The 20,027-nt window shown below is 41.0% G+C and overlaps 1 protein-coding gene across 1 annotated transcript in view; it reads right to left on the reverse strand.

Annotated features, from left to right (window-relative positions):
* Positions 1–1,563: 1,563 nt before the first annotated feature.
* Positions 1,564–20,027, reverse strand: part of Negr1 (neuronal growth regulator 1) — a 727,531-nt gene continuing 709,067 nt past the window's right edge. The window contains exon 7 of the mRNA XM_055614379.1: positions 1,564–5,126. Coding sequence (XP_055470354.1) covers positions 5,002–5,126 — 125 coding nt within the window. The 3' untranslated portion in view covers positions 1,564–5,001. The remainder of the gene's footprint in view (positions 5,127–20,027) is intronic.

The following is a 20,027-nucleotide window of genomic DNA, read 5'->3' on the forward strand; positions in this document are numbered from 1 at the left end:
TATTGACAATTTATTGAATTCAACTGCTTTAACTTATTTTTTTTTTTTTTTTGAGCCAGGATCTTAGTATGTAGACTGCTCAGATCTTGAACTCACAGAGATCCACCTGCCTCTGCCTCCTGGGGGCAGGGAGTGAAGCTGTGTGCCACGGTGTCCCGCTGCTGGAAAGTGTGTCACATCTCATCACGTCGGGAAAGCATGGGCTGCAGTGAGTATGCCTTCGTTATTCGGTGGTCACCACCTCAGGCCACCTGACCTTGACTTGCTTACCAGGATTCTGAACCTTTCTCAGCATTTGAATTTTTATAGGCTTTGTATAAAGGACACTAAACCTCTATAGGTGCAGAAGCAGCTACCCTACAGATCATGGTTCACAATTCAGTGGGACTCTCTTCATTCCAGAAGAAGCAGGTCTGCTGTCGCTAGCATATTGATTTCAGTATTCGGACTATGGAGGTGTGTGGTTTTGGACTGTCCTGTTTACCTGGCTGTAACGCTTTTCCATCCCCTTCAATAGGGAATTAATGTGATCACTCCATACATACACAAAGTCATATTTTCCAAAACTTCAGGATTTGCATCACATTTGTATTTTGAGAACACAATATAACTATATTCCCCACATTGCACATAGGAAGGATTATTTAACTTCATGGGAGCATTGGATAATGAAAGGATGGCATATAACCAGTAGATACATAATAAATAAATAAATCTATAAATGGGTGTGCAAATCGGAACATATATGTAAATGTATGAGACATATCTCTCCCAGTCTGAGGATATTGCGGAGTGACACACTGGAGAGCTGTGCATTCCACATGTGGCCCTAACACTCCATTTTATAGAGAGGCTTGTGAGTGAATGGTGCCTTATGTAAATGCAGTACATGCAGGGGCCAGAAGATGGCGTCAGAGCTGTTGAAGCTGGAGTTAAGGCAGTTATGAGACATCTATTTGGGTGCAGGAAATCAAACTTGGATCCTCTGTAAGAGCAGCAGCAGGAGAAGGCTGGGCAGACTCTCCAACCTCAACATTCCAATTCATTTTGCGTGATCACATAGAGGCAGACTTAGGTAAGAGGGATTAAACCAATCACTTGTGGAATGGACTCATTTATATATTGTATTCACTAGCAGGCTTTGCTTCGGAAGAAAGATGTGTAAAAGAAGATGCCCTGAGAAGTGTGCATGCTCTCCATTGCATTCCACCCATCTCTTCTAAGAAGCCAGGCTGACTTGCACCAGCAGTTGGACTGTCAGTTTATACGATCATCAGATCTTGTCCCCAGGCTCTACCGCAGACAAGTACCATTTCAAGTAAAACTCTCAAGAATGATACATCTCCAGAAAGTTCTTTTTGGACGAATGTTGTGCATATTGTCAAACCTTTAGGGAATCCTAACCGATCCAGCATGGAGCCCCTGAGAGTCACAGCACTCCAGTTCTCACGGTGTGCTGCTATGCAGTGTGGGGAGACCCGAGGCGGGGGGGGGGGGGGCAGGCCTATGTCTCTGTTTCTCTTAGACTACAAGAGTTTAAAATAAGTCAAATACATATTTTAATTGATAAACTGACTTTATATTCACCTATTGGAAACAGTACAACATATTTTACATCAGATTATGAAATATGGATGTTTTACTAAAGACAGGAAGGGAGTTTCCCAGTCTTTAAAGTAAGTACATTTCAGAGGATCTTAAGGCAATACCATTTATCCATATTCATATTTATTGAAATACTGTACACCCACACACTTCAATAAATAGTTAGAAACCTGACCTCTTTTTTAAATCATTTCTGAATTTCAAAAAAAACTTTTATTGAAAAGATTAAATAGGTAACTCTCAGCTGTGTTACAAAGCTAAGCACAATGGGTAAATTAACAATTATCCAGTAATTCAATCTGTTATTGGTTGACTTTGATAGTTCATTTGCTTAGAGTGTTCAGACTTCACAGCCTGGGGTACTTCTCTATATGTGTGCAGTTTTGTCCTGAATTATTTGGGTAATTCTCAGCTCTCCAGTCTATTTTATAGACATAGCATAAATGTTATAAGAGGATAATTTTTCAGTGAAGTTATGAACCCTAAAGTGACTTTATGATGGAAATGCTTTCTCTCAAATCTCAGTGTCTGCACAACGCACTCAGTACTGTGGCCTGGGTTGTGCTGATGATGAAATCAATTCTGCCCAGCAGGACCTCAGGGCATAAAAGGACTTAGGTTTAGAGCACTGGCACAAACATTAGGCCATTTGCAGTTAAACCAAGAACGCAGCGCACAGGCTCAGAAATTCTGCCTCACCCCACCCCCTCCAATCCATCTCTGCTTCCTCAATCTTTTCTGTTTATCCCCCACTCTCCTTTTTCCTCTCCTCATTCTCTTTTCTCAATCACTTTTTTCTTTCCCTCTTTCTTTGAAAATTTAGGGGCAACAAAAGGAATCCCATAAATGGGTATTGTGGGAAACATAATGCTGAAATGAATAGCTAAAAAAAATTGTTATAGATCAAAGGATAAATTAACTTTATAAAACTGCTATTCTGAATTTGCAACAATCTTGTACAGTCAGGACTAATAAAATGGAGTAATCAGACATTTCAGATGCCCGTAAATGTAAAATCACCTACTTGAACATTATATGCACATTCACACAAAAAAGCAAATACTGTAGCCTTATTTGAACAATACTGAACTCATAAATACTCATGATTTCACTCTGTCCAGGCGCCTAAGGACTATGCTGCTGTAATACAGAAAAACATAGTGGATGCCTCCTCTATTAAAATGTCACTCAAGAAAGTCTCTTCTAACATAAAGGCAAATACGTGTAGCTACTGAGCTATGACTGTCCTTTGTCACACTCTATGGAAAAACACCAGACTCCACAGATTTGGAATCATGACAACACTTAGAACTAATCATTTGGTTCATCTGTATTTTATACCTCAGTTTACCTCACATGTACCCTACACACCTTACACAGAGGAGGCATGTTTAACTCTAGGGAAACAGTCACTGTATAATACGCATTCTCCATCTGCTTCTCTCCCCAAACAACAGTTCAGGTGGCCAACACTCCATGGTAGCACCGCTATCTCTAATAAGTAGGTTATTGTGGAGTGTGCTACTTTAAAGCTGCAATACAAAGAAACACATTTTGTTGTTTGCTCACTAATTCCACAAAGAACATTTTTAGTAACAAATCACCTAGAAATTTAATTGCCATAATTTTCAAAATTCACTTTTAATATATCAATCAAAATGACCTAAATTTATTACAGCTAGTAAATTTAATAGCATTATGCCACATTATTGCCGTTTCATGGGAAGACTATATATTTATGTCCCCTCACTTATGATTCATTTTCCTAATTAAAATTGATTTATGGTATTTTTTGGGTCTAAAGTTTGTTTAGAAGAAAAACCCCATAATTTTAAAGCCATCCTTCTAGGGAAAAACATGAACTATCTAAAATAATCATGGTAAAAGTTCTTGTGTGTAGTTTTAAGAGTAGGTCTTTAATTAGGGTGTGCAGAAGGTCACTGTAGCAACCTAGGCGTGCTGAAATTGGCAACTTCATCAGACCTGAAAAATGGCTTTCAAGGCTCTGGTCTTTCTTTGGTCAAAAGCAAGACCATGAGCCTATTCCTGTAATATAGTAGTTAGACTAACAGCATTTTCCTTCAAAAATGTAGTTTTGTTCTTTAAATAGAAAAAATGTAATATTCACAATCGTTTAGTGGTTAACATGTCCCATGACGCCCTCCTTCTGTGGGTATGTGTCCATTTGACTGCATCTCACGTGTCCTGTCAGATGCAGCGAAGCATGGTGAGTCTTCAGTTTGGGAATCGGCTCAAGTGGAAATGACTACCAAGATTTTGGTGAACGATTAGTTACTTCAGGGTTGATCTAGTGTGCATGGATGCACAATATTTGGAATTTTAAAGAACGTAACATGCATTCCTATCAACCGAATGACAGTCACTATGATGTCAAAGCAGACTGATCTGAGCACTCACGAACTCCCATCTAATGGTGATAGGACTGTGTCCCTGTAGAGAAGCCGAATTAGGACACTGACTTGAACAGTGCAGGAGACTGCTACATTACCTGGGGTCTCTTGAGCAGGGTGTGCTGTCCTCTGACTGGTTATGCCTTTCCACAACAGCACTAACATTTAACCTCAACTTCAACCATGTTATTAGATTGTTTTATCAAGAAAACTGAGATGCTGTGGGCAAAGTTCTCAGGCCCCATGAGTAATGATAAAACAGCTTCTTGGCCCTTAGAAATGAGGTGAAGTTTAGCTTAGTGGTGTAATTTGCTTTTGCTTCCAAATTGCAAAGTTTAGGAAAACATTATGTGTTTGTCAGAGACAAGGAGATTATTTTATGAAGGCACACCCATGCTGAACTTAGAAGGAGAAGCACAGCGAGTTATATTACAAGGCTCATTTCCAAAACCTGGATGTCATGCGAGCGGGGACGTCTAGGTATGTGTTATATTTTCAAGAAATGATCTGAAGGCAATATTGTTTGATTTTTTTTATCAAAAAAGAAAAAGAATGCTTCTTTGTAAATGTGGGTTGACTCTTATTGAAACCGGGCACGGGACCCTTGTATTGCAGCCTTAAAGAATCATGTGTTCACTGCAATATTTGTCATGTAAACTACAGCCGGAAGCCTAACAGACCACGACTGAATGCTTTTGAAAGTTGTAGATTACAAACATGAAATCACAATTAATATCCTCTAAAAGTAAGTTCAGAGCTTTCACATCTTAAAAAAGGACAATGTGCAGTGCTTCACAAGGTCGTGTGTCTAATCAAAAGGAGAGGAGAATGAAAGTATTTACACAACCAGTGATTCCACACACGGCGTCACCCGGTTACAGACAGCCGATTGTATCCCACGCTGCTTCAACCTAACTGCACGAGATTGGATCCAGCCATCAGCACACTCAGAGACTCCTTCAAAGCCTTCCATGGGTCTTTAGATTCATTGTAGGACAGCATTCTTCAGGTAGAATATACTGAGGACGGAGGATAGTGTCAACACCAGGCTCCAGCAGGAGAGAAGGTCGCAGGCACCCCCAGTGATTCCATACTGGGCTGTGCTTGGAGCTAGAAAGGAACAGAAAAGAGGCAGTGAAACAGAGTTCTCATCTTCTGGTATTCTTGGCAATACCCAAATGGCAGCTAGATGAAATGGGGGTGTTGCTTGGGACAGAAAGGGTTTTGCTCACAAGGCCTATTTAGATTAACCTTTTGAGGTCAGTTTTCTCAAGGGCAAAAGAGCAATGATGTAATCCACCTGGTGGAGCTGTGGTGTGAACTGGAGATGAAGCATATCATGCTGGACCCAGAAAAGGCCACTGACAATCTTACATGATCTGTAATTATTTGCATTCACCTGAAATGTTCACCTATGCATACATTTGTGAAGCTTTCATTGTTCAGCCAAATACTCCATTAAATGGTGAGAAAACAGACCTTCATTTCCAAAGACTTTGTTTTGCATGTGTGTATGTGAAGACATTTAAAAAATTGTACTACAATACCATACCACATTAGACTTGAATATGCAAATTTTACTGGTAGAAAAATTACATGAAGCTGCCTGGACAGGAGCGAATTGATTTCAAGAAGTTTTATTAAAGGGAAGTGCTCTTTAGATGCAGTGACAAACACAGTGACGGTATGAGTAAAGGCTACAGGCACAATGCTGGGGTATTGCTGGGTCATGAAATTGAAGGCTGAAGGAGTGGGACTGAAAATGCAGCTACGGGCAGGAAACAGGGTTTGTAATGAAAAGGGGTCACAACTTGACAAGAGCTTCCTACAGCCAAATGTATACATTAGGGATGGATAGGTTGCCGAGAACCATTAGAAAGTGCAGCTCAACACACAGAAGCCCTCAAAGGCAACCAGACTTAAGGCTTAAGGAGCTCTGCAGCTCTTGATAGGTAGCTTTGTCGCCGAAGGCTGTGTAGATCATGCTGCTCCTGACACTGAGCATCACAGGTGCTCACACAGGCTTGTGACCCATTCTTGCTTATTGTAACATAATAGCAAGAACGATGTGTCTAACAGCTTGCTAAGAGCCTCCTGCTATGCTTAAGTGCTGCATTTTTAAGTCCTATGTTCTTGGTGAAAATGAGTCCTGTAATAAAGATATGCATTTCATCCGTACATCTACAGCTCAAATCCAGAAGCAGTTTCCTTGGCTCTGAATTTGAATCACCAGCATTAAAGTTTGAGCAAAACTTTCATAAAGGACTGTCACCATATAACAAGAGCAGTAATTGTGTTCTTATATTTGTAAGAAATTACAGGGGATGAGGGCAACACTATCCCCACGGTGGAAGGCCTCCACAGTGAATGCTGATTCTTGCAAATCCCAGTGCTGGAACTGCAAGTTTTTACTAAGCAGAGGACATGATGCAAGAGCAAGTACTGATGTGAGCACATCTGTCACAAGTGGGTGTTTTCAATGGGAAGAAGAGGAACCTGAGTCTGCCGCTAACAGAGCTTTTCAGTGTCTGATACCTATTTATAAAGTATTAATATTTAATTGTTCACAGCTACTTTAGAGTTGTTTTTAAGAATTTTGAGTGCAACGAAACTGACAATGAAGGGACAGTAGTAAAAAAAAATCACAGAATGTGGCTTTGTAAGCAACAAAAGCTAACCATTCAGAGTAAGGTAAATTATTTTGTTATTGTCACATATTAAGAAAGAATCACCCAGAACGTAAATGGCCCTCAGAAGGACTGTCTGCTCTCTTGCACATAAAGTGTTCTTTAACGTTTGACCAGCCTTTCTGTAAAGCACTGCATACAACCCTCTACAGACCCGCTACCATCCCGTGTTGCAGATATTTGTTCATATATTTATTTCTAGCATCATTCATATTTCATTTATGTTTCTATTGCCTGAAACAAAATCTGGACACATAACAGATGCCCAAGAAATGCTCAAGGGAAGAATTCAATTAAATGAAAAATTTGCAGTTCTGATATGTATTTTGGTCTTACAAAACTGGCTCTCTTCTGAAGCAGGACAGAAGCTCATGTCCTAGACCATAAATGGATGTGCTTCCCTTCATTAATTCAGTAAGTTTTTATTGACGAGGTACCAAACAAAATATTAAATGACAGGACTACAATGGTGAGTGCTCTAGTATGGCCCAGTGGTTACTTAACTCTACACACTCCCATGTAAATTCTGATGCTGGCATCTATTTGAGATGCCATCTTTGTTCCTAATGCCCAATATCTTCTTCAACCCACATCACCTTTTTTCTTAAACATGACAAAATATCAATTGTCTATTTTTAAATGAACTAGTTTACAATTAAAACAACACACTTATAAACACCACTGATGCCACATAGCAAATGAACTTTTTTATTTTCCTTGTGAATGAAATTATAGCATGATTCTCTTTAGAGTAAAGCAGTGGCTGCCTGCCTCTTTGTAGGCAAGAATAGCTACACCCAGAAAGGCAAAAATGGCGGGCAGTTAGTTATCCAAGGACTTTGAAGTCTTATTCCTAATTATTCACATGTGGCTGTCACCATTCACACCACAGACAACTCAGAATCTCCCTACACCCTCACCCCAACCCCTCTATTTGGTGCCAGGATTGAAGCACAAAAAAGTAATACGAAACCAAAGATATATAGACTCTATTCTGTCCTTTAAGAATAGCTTATTCTGGCACTGGTATGGTGGCTCAGAGGGTAAACGCTCTTGCTGCCAAGGCTGAGGACCTGAGCTCAGACTCTGGGACCCATGTGGTAGGAGGGAACAGACTCTTGTAAATTGTCCTTTGAACTTCATACTTGATTCCTGGAATGGGAGTTCACACTCATATTGGGCAAACACACATATAAATAAAATAATAAAAAAAATCAAGCTTACTGCCATTGCTCATTGACCTTAAAATATATGCATAGAACACACTAAATATTATTAAGAATGAGCACAGAGGCATATTTGCTACATCTAAGGAGACACTCAATCTTTGTCTTATACAGACCCATGCAGGACAGACTGTCTTCTTCCAGCAGGTCACCCAGGAGGAAACACACAGCTTGTCATAAGAGACATCACTGCAAAAGGCACTGGGTAGGTCAACCAGGGCTGGCATGGACCTGGATTCTGTTGGGTCACTTAGAGTTTCTATGGTTTGGGGAAGGATGTTGCAGCTTGCTAAGAAGAGAGATCACATGATCAGAGGCAGAGCTAGGTCATGAAAAGGGCTCTGATTTATATGAGAAGCCCTGAGATAGGCTGATCTGTTAAAAATGATCATCTGGTAACTGAGGTTGCCAAGTTTACTCCAGGGAGCAAGAGCCCCAGGCTCCTTTAACTTGAAACCTTCAGGATTCTCAGTGCCACTTGGAGGAAGCCTACACTTCCTTATCCCTCTCTCCACCTCCCCCCACCTCTTCTTTCCTTCCTTCTCTCTCTTCTCTTCTCTTCTCTTCTCTTCTCTTCTCTTCTCTTCTCTTCTCTTCTCTTCTCTTCTCTTCTCTTCTCTTCTTCCCTCCCCTCCCCTCCCCTCCCTTCCCTTCTTCTCTTCTCTTTTTTTGAAGGTTAAGAGGACTAACTAGGTCTAAGCCAAAGCTGTAGTCTGAGGTCATGGAACTCTGTTTTCTGGCCACAACTGACTCAGACACACACTCAAGCATTTTTCCCACTGAACACATGGGCTTATCACCCCATAGCATGTGCAGCGGTTCAGAATTAAGCTGCACCCTTTAGCCCTTCTCCATATTAAATACCAAATGCCACCCAAGTCCCCATCAGACTTTTTGCTCAGCTCATCTCCCTTCCACAGAAGAAGCCTCTGCATATTCTGTGGGGTGATAAGCCTATGTATTCAGAAAAGAAAAAAAGGCTTGAGTGTGTGTCTTTCCTGGTTGTGGAGAGAAAACATCACCTAGGTTCTAGCTCATCCCACAGCATCTGATCCCAGTGGTCATTCCCAACCATTCTGGCCACTTTGTGTTATTTTCAGCCTCAGTGGTTTCTCTTTGTATTTCTCTAGTTTTCACAAAAGAGCAAATGTAACTGTAAAACATGTAGTTTTGTTTCAATATCAACTACTCACCTAGTTTCTTAACTTCCTCAACTAGCTTTGAGTGGATGTTTGAGATTCCTGTTGTAATCTTAGGTAGGACTACTTAAGTCACATGAATTCTGCTTCTGCAAGACAAAACTGGCCTCAATTTACATAATCCTGGGGAATTTACACATTAGTGGGAACTGAATGATTTGCATCCAGTTAGGTCTCATGCTAAGGAGAATGGTATCCAAAGTAGAGCGTGCATTAGACACAGGCAAGTCCTGTACTGTTAGCTAAGTCATCCTGACAGCATGACTCTGCCTGACTGCAAAGAGTTCCCTCAAAGGATACCTTTCTCCTGCCTTAACCATATGTGCCCCTCAGGCCACCTGGGCACAGGCTTTTCTGGAGGTTCTGATGACACTGTGTCTCGCACAGCTGGCTAGACCAGCCTTTGTCATACTCACCCTCCCAGCTGCGGCACAGTGAGTGACCTCCAGGATGAACACTGTACAGTGTGCAGTGTCCTGCACTGTGGGATCTTCTGGATGTTGGTCTTATAGAACTGCATCTCTGCAGAACAGTGGCTGTGTGACAGAGCTATATTTTCAGGGTTATTTTCACTCAGCACACCATCAGAGCAGCACCCTGTGGGAGACACTCAGACTCATACTGCAGCTGACTGTGTGTCCAGGTAAGATGAGCAGAAGTAGGGAGGAATCACCCTATTCCTCTCCATTCCTCCCTTCCTGCATACAGACTTGTCCTTGTGGCTTGCTCCTGGCAACTGATAAGTGATTGTATGTCAGACTGTTGTCCTGAATCCCATTCTGCCGAAGTTCCTGCTACATCATTCTGTCTCCAGAGCCTCGGTTACACTGAAGTTTCAAACACAAGGTCATCAGCATCATTGTCTACATTCAGAAATATGTGTATTTGTAGATAAATACTTTTATCTACACCAAGCCACAAGGAAACTCCCCAAGATTGTTACCTTTAATTTGGGATAAAAGGAATTTTAGAAATTAATCAACCAAACATAGACAGGCTCTGCTGCCTTCTATCCATTCTAGTTACAGACATAAAACCTCAGAGTTTGAAATTCTCCACAACATCCTGGAGAATTTTAGGCTGGAGTTTTTATTTACTGGGGTTCCCCCAAACCAGAAGTAATTTATGTGGACATGCTAGCTCTGGTGTGAAGTATCTGTCAGTGGAGGCTGCCTTGCATAATCCTAAATGGCTCATGGTCTGGTTATGCAGATTTATGCATTCCAGGTTTTCTTGCAAACATTTTCTAAATGTGCTGTACATATTTCAGTGTGTGCATATATGCCTGAAATGTAGTCCTCTTTGTGTGAAATGTACACATACAAAACATGATATAAATTGTCTTTAATACTTTAGTACATAGGCTTGAGTTTGGGCCTTTAAGTCATCATCTTTGCTGAAAAACAAAAAGGAACAAAAGAAGCTTTTACAGAGATAAAAATAGAGCCCAGCTATATCCCTAGGTCATCCATCATCCTGCCACTGAGCGGTGTCTTCACTGCTTGCAAGGGCAGAGTTGGTAGAAATTTCAAACTGGCAAAGAAATTTTCAAATTTAGGAAAAATTTTCATGGACTGGTCCTAGGCTCCCTGCACAAATGTAGCAGATGAGAAGCTTGGTTTTCATCCCCCAAAACTGGAGGGGGCCCTCTCTGATGCTGATTTCTCTCTTTGTATCCCATTCTTCTAGCTGGGCTGCCTTATCTGGCCTCAGTGAGAGAGGATGTGCCTAGTTCTACAGAGACTTAATGTGCCAGGACAGATTTGTGACCATGGGGGACCTCCCCCTTCTCTGAGGAGAAGAGAGGGAAATGTGAGGGAGGTGTGTGCCTGGATAGGACTGGGAGGAGAGAAGGGGAGCTGCAATTAGGATGTAAAGTGAATAAATAAGTTAAAAAGAATAAAATAACAATCTCAGATGGAAAAAATAAATTTTTTTTTTCAAATTTAAAAAATTTTAAAGATTTTTTATCTATATGCTTCTGTCTTTTGTGGCTGTGAAATTATTTGGATTACTATATAGTGTTTCCAAACATGGAGTCTTTCTTAATGATGACATTGTCTCTTGGCATCTCCAGGTAGGACTTTCCAAACCAAACCAAGTCCTGTTGGGAAACAGATCAAGAGCTCCCTAGAGTTTGGTTGTGACAGTATTTTCCTTTTTCAAATGTTAGTTACCTTCTGTGTTACTTTTGGCTTTTCAAATTCCTAAAAGGACAGTGACAACCTAAGCTGTGGCTCTGACGTATGTATTAAATTGTTCCCCTCTTCATGCTCAAGTTGGACTTTCATTTTTACCTAAAGATTTTCTAATAATTGTCAGCATTTTTTGGTCATTGGCAAAGTCTTGATACGGTCTGAATGGTTTGTAGGGAATCTGAAACCATCTGGCACATTCTCAAGCCATCTCTCCAGCCCTTCTGCTCCACCACCTTCCATTGGAGACACATGGGAAAACTCTCTGTGCTCATTACAGAGTCAGCTTCTGTCTGGGCTGAGCTTCTGTGTTTGGAACTGACACTCCACTCCAATATGACTTGCTCACATTGTTAGAATGTTCCCGACCTCTAGGAAGTTTAGCTGCTACAACCTTTCAGCTTTCTAGGCACGTCCAGCTATGCGTTGTGTCCCATGGAGGTGTGTGGTTTCCATGTTTCCACCTCTGTGCATACTTCCTGAGTCACACCCTATGCTGACTGGAATCAGTCTGCTGTCCCTCACTTTCTCCATTGCCATTGACTTGATAAGTTCTTCCCACCCTTTACATGGCCTTTAGGAGAGAGCCTGTGTTTCTGGAAAGTAAGGGTCTTATTTAATTTACTTTTCATCAAGTGCTTGGTGGTATCAAGCATTTATAACAGGAAACTAAATTAACTAAATTAATAGATGTTTTTCCATTTTTGGAAATTTCTGCATTTCCATGAAGCTTAGTTCATGAAATGGAGAGGAAACAGCACCATGCTAAGTTCAGGGCTCTGTCACTACTGAAGCATTCATCTTACTCAACAGGAGATCCTGTATTTTGCTTGTCCATGAGGTCCTCATTCCCTAAATACACGCAAACATTCACAGGAGAGCTACTGGAGAATTACCCTTATCTGTGCTTCTGTTTGAATATACAAGCGAGGAGTGGAGACTTTATCTCTTAACCTCTGGGCAGGTTTTCAGCCATGCCTGTTTTCGCAGCTGACCACAGAAGACACAGATTGCCCCTGTTGTGGCCATCAAACCAGAAAACTAAGCACAGCACTCAGCTAATGACAGATCTATATTTAAATGAGAAGGATCCACGATGCCCTCTCATGGCTCTGAGAGACATCTGCCTTTTGAAACAGGGTCTTGTGTAAGAGAAAGGTCTAGAAGTTTGAGAAAGTACCAATCACACAGCTACTTCACAACTGCTCATACATCTTCTGCCTGATAGCTTTGCTCTCAGGGACCCAGACCAGGCTCATGTCTGAGATGCTCAGTACCTTCCCCGGAAGCTTTGCAGCATGGTTGCGTCTCTCATGGTTTTGTTATGGCTCCGTAAATGCAAAGTCTGTGCTTTGTTTTCTTCTTATCTCCCCTGGTGGCTTTAGTAGTGAGCATGCATGGAAAATATTTAATAAGTAGCTGCTTCTGTATACCCACATGAAGTATTTTCAAAATGTACTGTTTTTAGCATTTGTGTCTTGCCTCAGCCTCACTGGCTTAGAGCTTTGACTATTGCTATAGCAACTAGCTGTGTGCATGTTTTTTTTTTTGGGGGGGTGCAATGTTTTTAAGTAAACTGACAAGGTTCTTCAGAGGCCTCAGAAGAATGGAGCCTGGTCACCACAGCAAGCACCAGCCCAACAACATAGCTCTCGGAGAGATTTTATTCTGTTTTACTTGATCTGGTTGCCTACCTATGCGTCTTAAATTCTTTCAAGTTGTTCATCTTGGGGAAAGTTGGAGTAAGCTCCAACTGTCAGCTCTATATAGTTTAGAGTCACTTGAGAAGGAAGACTCAATGAGGGATTTCCCAGAGCAGATTTACCCTTGGGTGCATCTTTGGGACAGTGTCGTGATTGATGATTGGTGAAGGAGGGCTCAGCCCACTGTGAACAGCACCAGCCCCTGGCTAGCTGGTCCTCAGATGTATAAGAAACCAACAGAGCATGAACCAGAGAGGGACACTGAGAGAAAGATACAGAGAGAAAGATGAGAGCAAACAAGCAGTGTCCCCCATAGTTTATGCCTCATAAACCTGACTTCCTTCAATGATGATCTATGACCTGGAAGTAGAAGCCAAACAAATATTTTCTAAGTTGTTTTTGGTTAATGTTTTGTCATAGCAGCAGAATGAAAGTAGAACATGGACACTCAGACAAAGACAACACTCTGGCATGACAAAAAAAAAAGCTATAAATCATAATTACAGTGTTGTCACTCCATCTCCTCAGTGCACAGCGTACGACACACAGTGGTAGAATAAATTATTTTGCATAACTCAATCAATCCAAATAAGCAGTTATTTGCTCCTTGAGAAGAGTCTCATTGCCAATAATAATCTTCAGAGTCACCCCATTTTTATGAGGTCTACATTAACAATACCCTTAGTGAACATGTGATCTCAATAATGATGACAGAGCCTTAAATTTTTAATTAAATCTTAGTTTTCCACATGGAGTTTATTCCAAGAGTGTTACTCACTGTTTTACACTGCATCTCTTTAGTTCCTGCTATCCCAGCAACACCGACTAATGAAAATCTTTACTCCTGTTGTATTTCTTAAATATTTTAAGGCACTCATGGTTCTTATATTTTTATGACTTCAACCATAAAATGCCGCTCTTTCACAGCCTTCAAATGCTGGTTGTTTAATGATACAACTTGTAAAATGGGAAATACAATGATTGGGCAGAGAACTTGGGTACACACACAGGAGTCATGTTAGGTAATTCTCACCCAAAGAAGAAAAGATTAAATTTGTCCAGAGCCTGCAGCTCTGAGGGGTTCACACTGTGGGCTGGAGCTGTTTTCCATGCGTGTTCAGTAACTCCTAACAGAAAACAGAGCTTGCATGCAGCTCATGGTTTCCTTGGACGATGGTCGAGACTGAGTAATAATAAAGGAAGGCCCTGCCTTTGTAAACCTCTGCACTGATGCTGGAACTCTGAGCTTTTTCTGTGGATATTTAAGCCTGGGAGTTTACAATACTACTTAGAAGGCTTGTGTTACATGTCCTGCAGCAGGTCTTCCTGGCTTCTGCCTTAAGCTCTGTGCCCACAATTCCTTTAGTCACAGATCATTAAGAAAAGCCATGGCCTTTCACAGGTTTGCTTCACTGAGAGATGCCTCTACCTCAAGGGTTTTAGATTATCTTTCCTCTAATTTGAAAATTGGGCTTTCAGACATATACCAGAAAAATCTTCCTTCAAAAACGGCTGCTTTCATACCTGTGGTAATATTATGTGTTCATTGGACATTTATTGGAGACAGACTATGTGTCAGGTTCTGTGTCTGCTGGAAGAAATAGAGCAGATTCATTCCTGGCTTTAAGGAACTTAAAGTCACCAGAATAGAATAATATTCACTAGAAGAAAAGGAATCACTTATCCCAAATTGTGTTATTAGAGTTCTTCAGTGAAGACAACTTTGAATCTATTCTCCTTTGTCAAAGTACAACTAAATCAGAAATCTAACAAGAAAAACACATTTAAGACTCATGTCTCTTCAGAACCATCATGAGTTCTGGAGAAGGAAGGCAATCAGTGGCTGTCCAGATTTGAGGTTTGACTTTTTTCTGGTCTGCTGCACCTCCCATGCTAACTTATTTAGTGTCTTATTTCAGACTTTCACTATTCTCATTGTTTTTAATATGAAAAGTTACTAAATAAATCTTAAAGTATCACTAAATCTACTATGCTCAAAATAATTTTCATCTTGTAAATTATCTGAAAGATGCATCTCTAGGGATTTTAAACTATAAAAAACATATAAAGTAAGTTTGTTCTATATATGAGAGTATAGAAATCTATAACAAAGCATTAAATGCTGAAAATAACTCCTGGTACACTATTAATGAATGTATGCCATATTTATATCTTCCTGCTGACTTTAGCTGGGATCTTTCAGCATCTCAAACACATGACACTGGGAAGGAGTCTTTTCTGATCAGATAAAAGCAATAGCTAAATAACCTTTCTACTGGATTTATTTTGTATTGCCTTGTCAGGAAGGATTTTGTTTGTATCAGAGTAGGCACTGTGCTGTGTGCCTTGACCGTCTGCTCCCCAAAGTCAGCATGGTGTGTGCAGCCCACAGGGAAGATGCAGTTGTGTTTCATGTTTGTTGTTTTCAGGTGAAGGAGAAGCTTTGTTTTATATTCATGATGGAGGTCACGATGTGAGAAGTTGAAGAATGGGACAGGGATTAAGGGAACTGTATATTCTGGGGATGAGGACCTGGGTGTGTCAATCTGGTTTAATTGCAGCACGTTCTACCTCCCAGCACAGCTACCTCTAAGGACCATCTCAGAGTAATCCTTCTTGAGCCAGAGCCAGCTTTAAACAAGTGTGTTCTATTACACTCTTCATTTCCCACTAACTTTAACTACATCCATATTTAGAAGAGACATTTGGATTCATAATTTTTGAAAAGTATTTCCAGAGTTTTCTGTAAGTTTATTTACAAGACTTAAAAGAATCAAATACTCTCATAAACAAGAAATAAATAATAAAAAGGTTGAAGATACATCTCTGTACTTGAGTTAAGTCATTGTACTCTTTTAAATCATTAAACTAGAAAATTTCTCCCAATACTAGAGAGGGAAAAGATTAAATGTTGACACATCATTGCTTTAATCCCACCTCAGAAAGGTAAAGGCTACAAGGAGGGTGCACGGCACCCTGGCTATTTCCTTCCTAACAATCTTGCTGGAATTTCCTTTGGTGTTATGTTATTTGTTACCTCTGGTATTTAAATCACTATTTGTATATTCTCATAGAAACAGGGTGATTTTGTATCTCTTGCAATGTTTAAGCAATATGGCACCTATCTACTTACAAAGAAACAGTGTCTCTATCCACAAGTATGAACTAGGAACAAGTCCAAGTCCACATTTCCTTGACACAGTTGGTTGTACTGTGCAGTGTTTAAGAAGTAGCATAATCTCTGAAAGACTCTACTCAGCATTGTATCGAAGCAGATACTGAGACTCATAAACAAACTTTGGGCAGAGTGCAGGGGATCTTAGGAAAGAAGGAGGAGATAGTAAGACCTGGAGAGGAAAGTAGCTCCACAAGGATAGCAACAGAACCAAAATATCTGAGCACAGGGGTCTTTTCTGAGACTGATACTCCAACCAAGGACCATTCATAAATATAACCTAGAACCCCTGCTCAGATATAGTCCGTGGCAGCTCATTCTCCAAGTGGGTTCTCTAGTAATGGGAAAAGGGACTGTCTCTTACATGAACTCAGTGGCTAGCTCTTTGACCGCCTCCCTAGGATGAGGGAGCAGCCTTGCCAGGACATAGAGGAGGACAATGCAGCCAGTCCTGATGAGACCTGATAGGCTAGGGTCAGATGGAAGGGGAGGAGGACCTCCCCTATCTGTGGACTTGGAGAGGGGCATAGGAGATGAGGGAATGAGGATGGGATTGGGAGGGGAGGAGGGAGGAGACTACAGCTGGGATACAAAGTGAATAAATATAATTAATATAAAAAATAAAATTTAATTAAAAAAAAAGTGGCATAATGACAATTGTGAGGGACCTGACTTCTCTGTGTAGTGAATGCTGTAATCAAATTGCCCTGGTTCAGAGTGTCAATGAGATGCACAAAGCAACTAGTTCACTATCCCCTAATTGCCCAGTATACTTCTGTGTGGCTATTTTTCTTAAGATTTCCATAGAGTGATCCCCACCCTTTTTAAATTTTTCTAGGAACAAGTTGAAGTACCAAGGACCATGCACGGAGATAACCTAGAACCCCTGCACAGATGTAGCCCATGGCAGCTCAATCTCCCAATGTGCTCCCTAGTAAGGGAACTGGGGCTGTCTCTGACATGAACTCAGTGGCTGGCTCTTTGATCACCTCCCCCTGATGGGGGAGCAGCCTTATCAGGTCACAGAGGAGGACAATGCAGCCTGTCCTGATGAGACCTTACAGGCTAGGGCCAGAAGGAAGGGGAGGAGAACTTCCCTTATCAGTGGACTTGGGGAAGGGCATGTGAGGAGATGAGGGTGTGAGGATGGGAGGAGGCTACAGCTGGGATAAAAAGTGAATAAACTGTAATTAATAAAAAAATTAATTAACTTAAAAAGTGAAGAAAAAAATTATAAAAAAGATATTCATAGAGCAACCCCCACCCTTTTTTAATTTCTCTAGGAACAAAGTAAAGTCATACTGCCAAAAAATGCGAAGGAAAGGTGCTAATGTCAAGTACTACAAAGCCCTTTCTTTACAGAAGCTTTTCAGTCTCAAGAGGTCCCATTTATTGATTATTGATCTTAGAGTCTGAGCTCTTGGTGATCTGTTCAGGAATCTGTCTGCTGTGCCGATGCATTCACACCCATCAGAATGGCTAAGATCAAAAACTCAAGTGACAACACTTGCTGGAGAGAATGTGGAGAAAGGGAACCCTCCTCCATTGTTGGTGGGAGTGAAAAATTATACAACCACTTTGGAAATCAATGTGACACTTTCTCAGAAAGTTGGGAATAGCTCTACCTCAAGATCCAACTATACCACTCCTGGGCACACACCTGAAAGATGCTCAACCATACAACAAGGACATCTGCTCAGCTACGTTCATAGCAGCTTTATTTGTAATAGCCAGAATTTGGAAACAACCTAGATGTCCCTCAACTGAAGAATGGATACAGAAATTGTGGTACATCTACACAGTGAAATACTACTAAGATATTAAAAGCAAGACAATCATGAAATTTGAAGGCAAACAAATGAAACTAGAAAAGATCATCCCGAGTGAGGTAACTCAGAAGCAGAAAGACATGCATGGTATGTAGTCACTTATAAGTAAATATTAAGCCATATAATATAGAATAAACATACTAAAATCTACAAACCTAAAGAAGCTAACCAACAAGGAGGATCCTAGGGAAGATGGTTAATTTTCATTCAGAAGGGAAAACAGGATAGACACTGGAATCAGTAGAAGAGAGGGAACATGACTGGAGCCTGCCACAGATGACCTCTAAAAGACTCCACGCAGCAGGGGATGGAAACAGCTCCAGAGACTCACAGCCTAAGTTTGGACAGAGTGCAGGGAGTCTTAGGGAAGAAGGGGGATTTAGGAGGACCTGGTGGTGGACTAGGGAAGAGGGATAGCAGAAGAGGGAGAGAGGGTGGGACTGGGAGATGCGGGAGGGGGCTACAACTGGGATATGAAGTGAATGAATTATAAAAAAATAATAAAAGCATCTTACTCTATTGAATTGCATGTGAATGGACGTTAAAGATTTAGACAGGGAATTCTCACACAATGTAAACTGGTTTTTATATATTCATCACTAAATTGTGAAAAAAAATAGATTCCTGCTCTTTTAAAAATAAAAGCAAAGTTATAAAATTTATAGAAGAAAAATATATTTTCACGATTTCTTTGATGTCTATTTGTCTGAGTCTGTTGCTTCTCAGTCACTTTACTATGGAATAGAGACCAGGGGTCATTTTCTAGGTGGTTATATAACAAAAAAAGGCCAAGAAAACTGTTACTTCATATTCTCTTCCTGAGGAGACAAATTATCTGTGTTGAGCACAGAAGTTAAAAAGCTGTCACATCATAGTTACCAAACTTTAAAGTAGGACCTGTAAAGCACAAGGCAAAACAGACCATTTACTTCATTTTTTTCACTGTTTTTTTTCTTTATTCATTATACTTTATTCACTTTGTATCTCCCCTGTGATTCCCTCCCTCCTCCCATCCCAATCTCTCCCTTCCTCCACCCTCTGCATGCATGCCCATCCCTAAGTCCACTGATAGGGGAGGACTTCTTTTCCTTCCTTCTGACCCTAGTCAATTAGGTCTCATCAGGAGTGGCTGCATTGTCTTCTTCTGTGGCCTGGTAATGCTGCTTCCCTCCTCAGGAGGAGGTAATTAAAGAGCAGGCCAATCAGTTCATGTCAGAGACAGTCCCTGTTCCTATTACAATGGAACCCACTTGGATACTGAACTGCCATGGGCTACATCTGTGCATGATTCCTAGGTTATCTCCATGCATGGTCCTTGGTTGCAGTATCAGTCTCAGGAAAAACCCCTGTGCTCAGATTTTTTGGTTCTGTTGCTCTCCTTGTGGAGTTCCTGTCCTCTCCAGATCTTACTGTTTCCCACTTCTTTCCTAAGATTCCCTGCACTCTGCCCAAAGGTTGTCCATAAGTCTCAGCATCTACACTGATAGTCTGCAGGGCAGAGCTTTTCAGAGGTCCTCTGTGTCAGGTTCCTGACTTGTTCCCTCTTTTCTCCTTCTTCTGATGTCACCTGGGAAACACAATCACTTGTGGTTTTTTTTTTTTTTTTGAATTTTATTTTATTCTTATCAGTTACATTTTATTAACTCTGTATCCCAGCCGTGTCCCGATCCCTCATTCCCTCCCAATCCCTTCCTCCCTCCCTCATCTCCACCGTGCCCCTTGCCAAGTCCACTGATAGGGGGGTCCTCCTCCCCATTCATCTGATCCTGTTTTATCAGGTATCTTCAGGACTGGCTGCAAAGCTCTCCTCTGTGGCCTAACAGGACTGCTCCTCCCTTGGGGGGTGGGGAGGCCAAAGAGCCAGCCATTGAGTTCCTGTTAGAAATAGTCCTTGTTCCCCTCACTATGGGAAACCAATTGGTTACTGAGCTACCACAGGCTACATCTGAGCAGAGGTTCTAGGTTACATTCATACATGGTCCTTGGTTGCATGTCAG

The sequence above is a fragment of the Psammomys obesus genome, unplaced genomic scaffold (genome assembly GCF_907164565.1).
Source record: "Psammomys obesus unplaced genomic scaffold, mPsaObe1.curated_primary_1811, whole genome shotgun sequence".
NCBI lineage: Eukaryota > Metazoa > Chordata > Mammalia > Rodentia > Muridae > Psammomys > Psammomys obesus.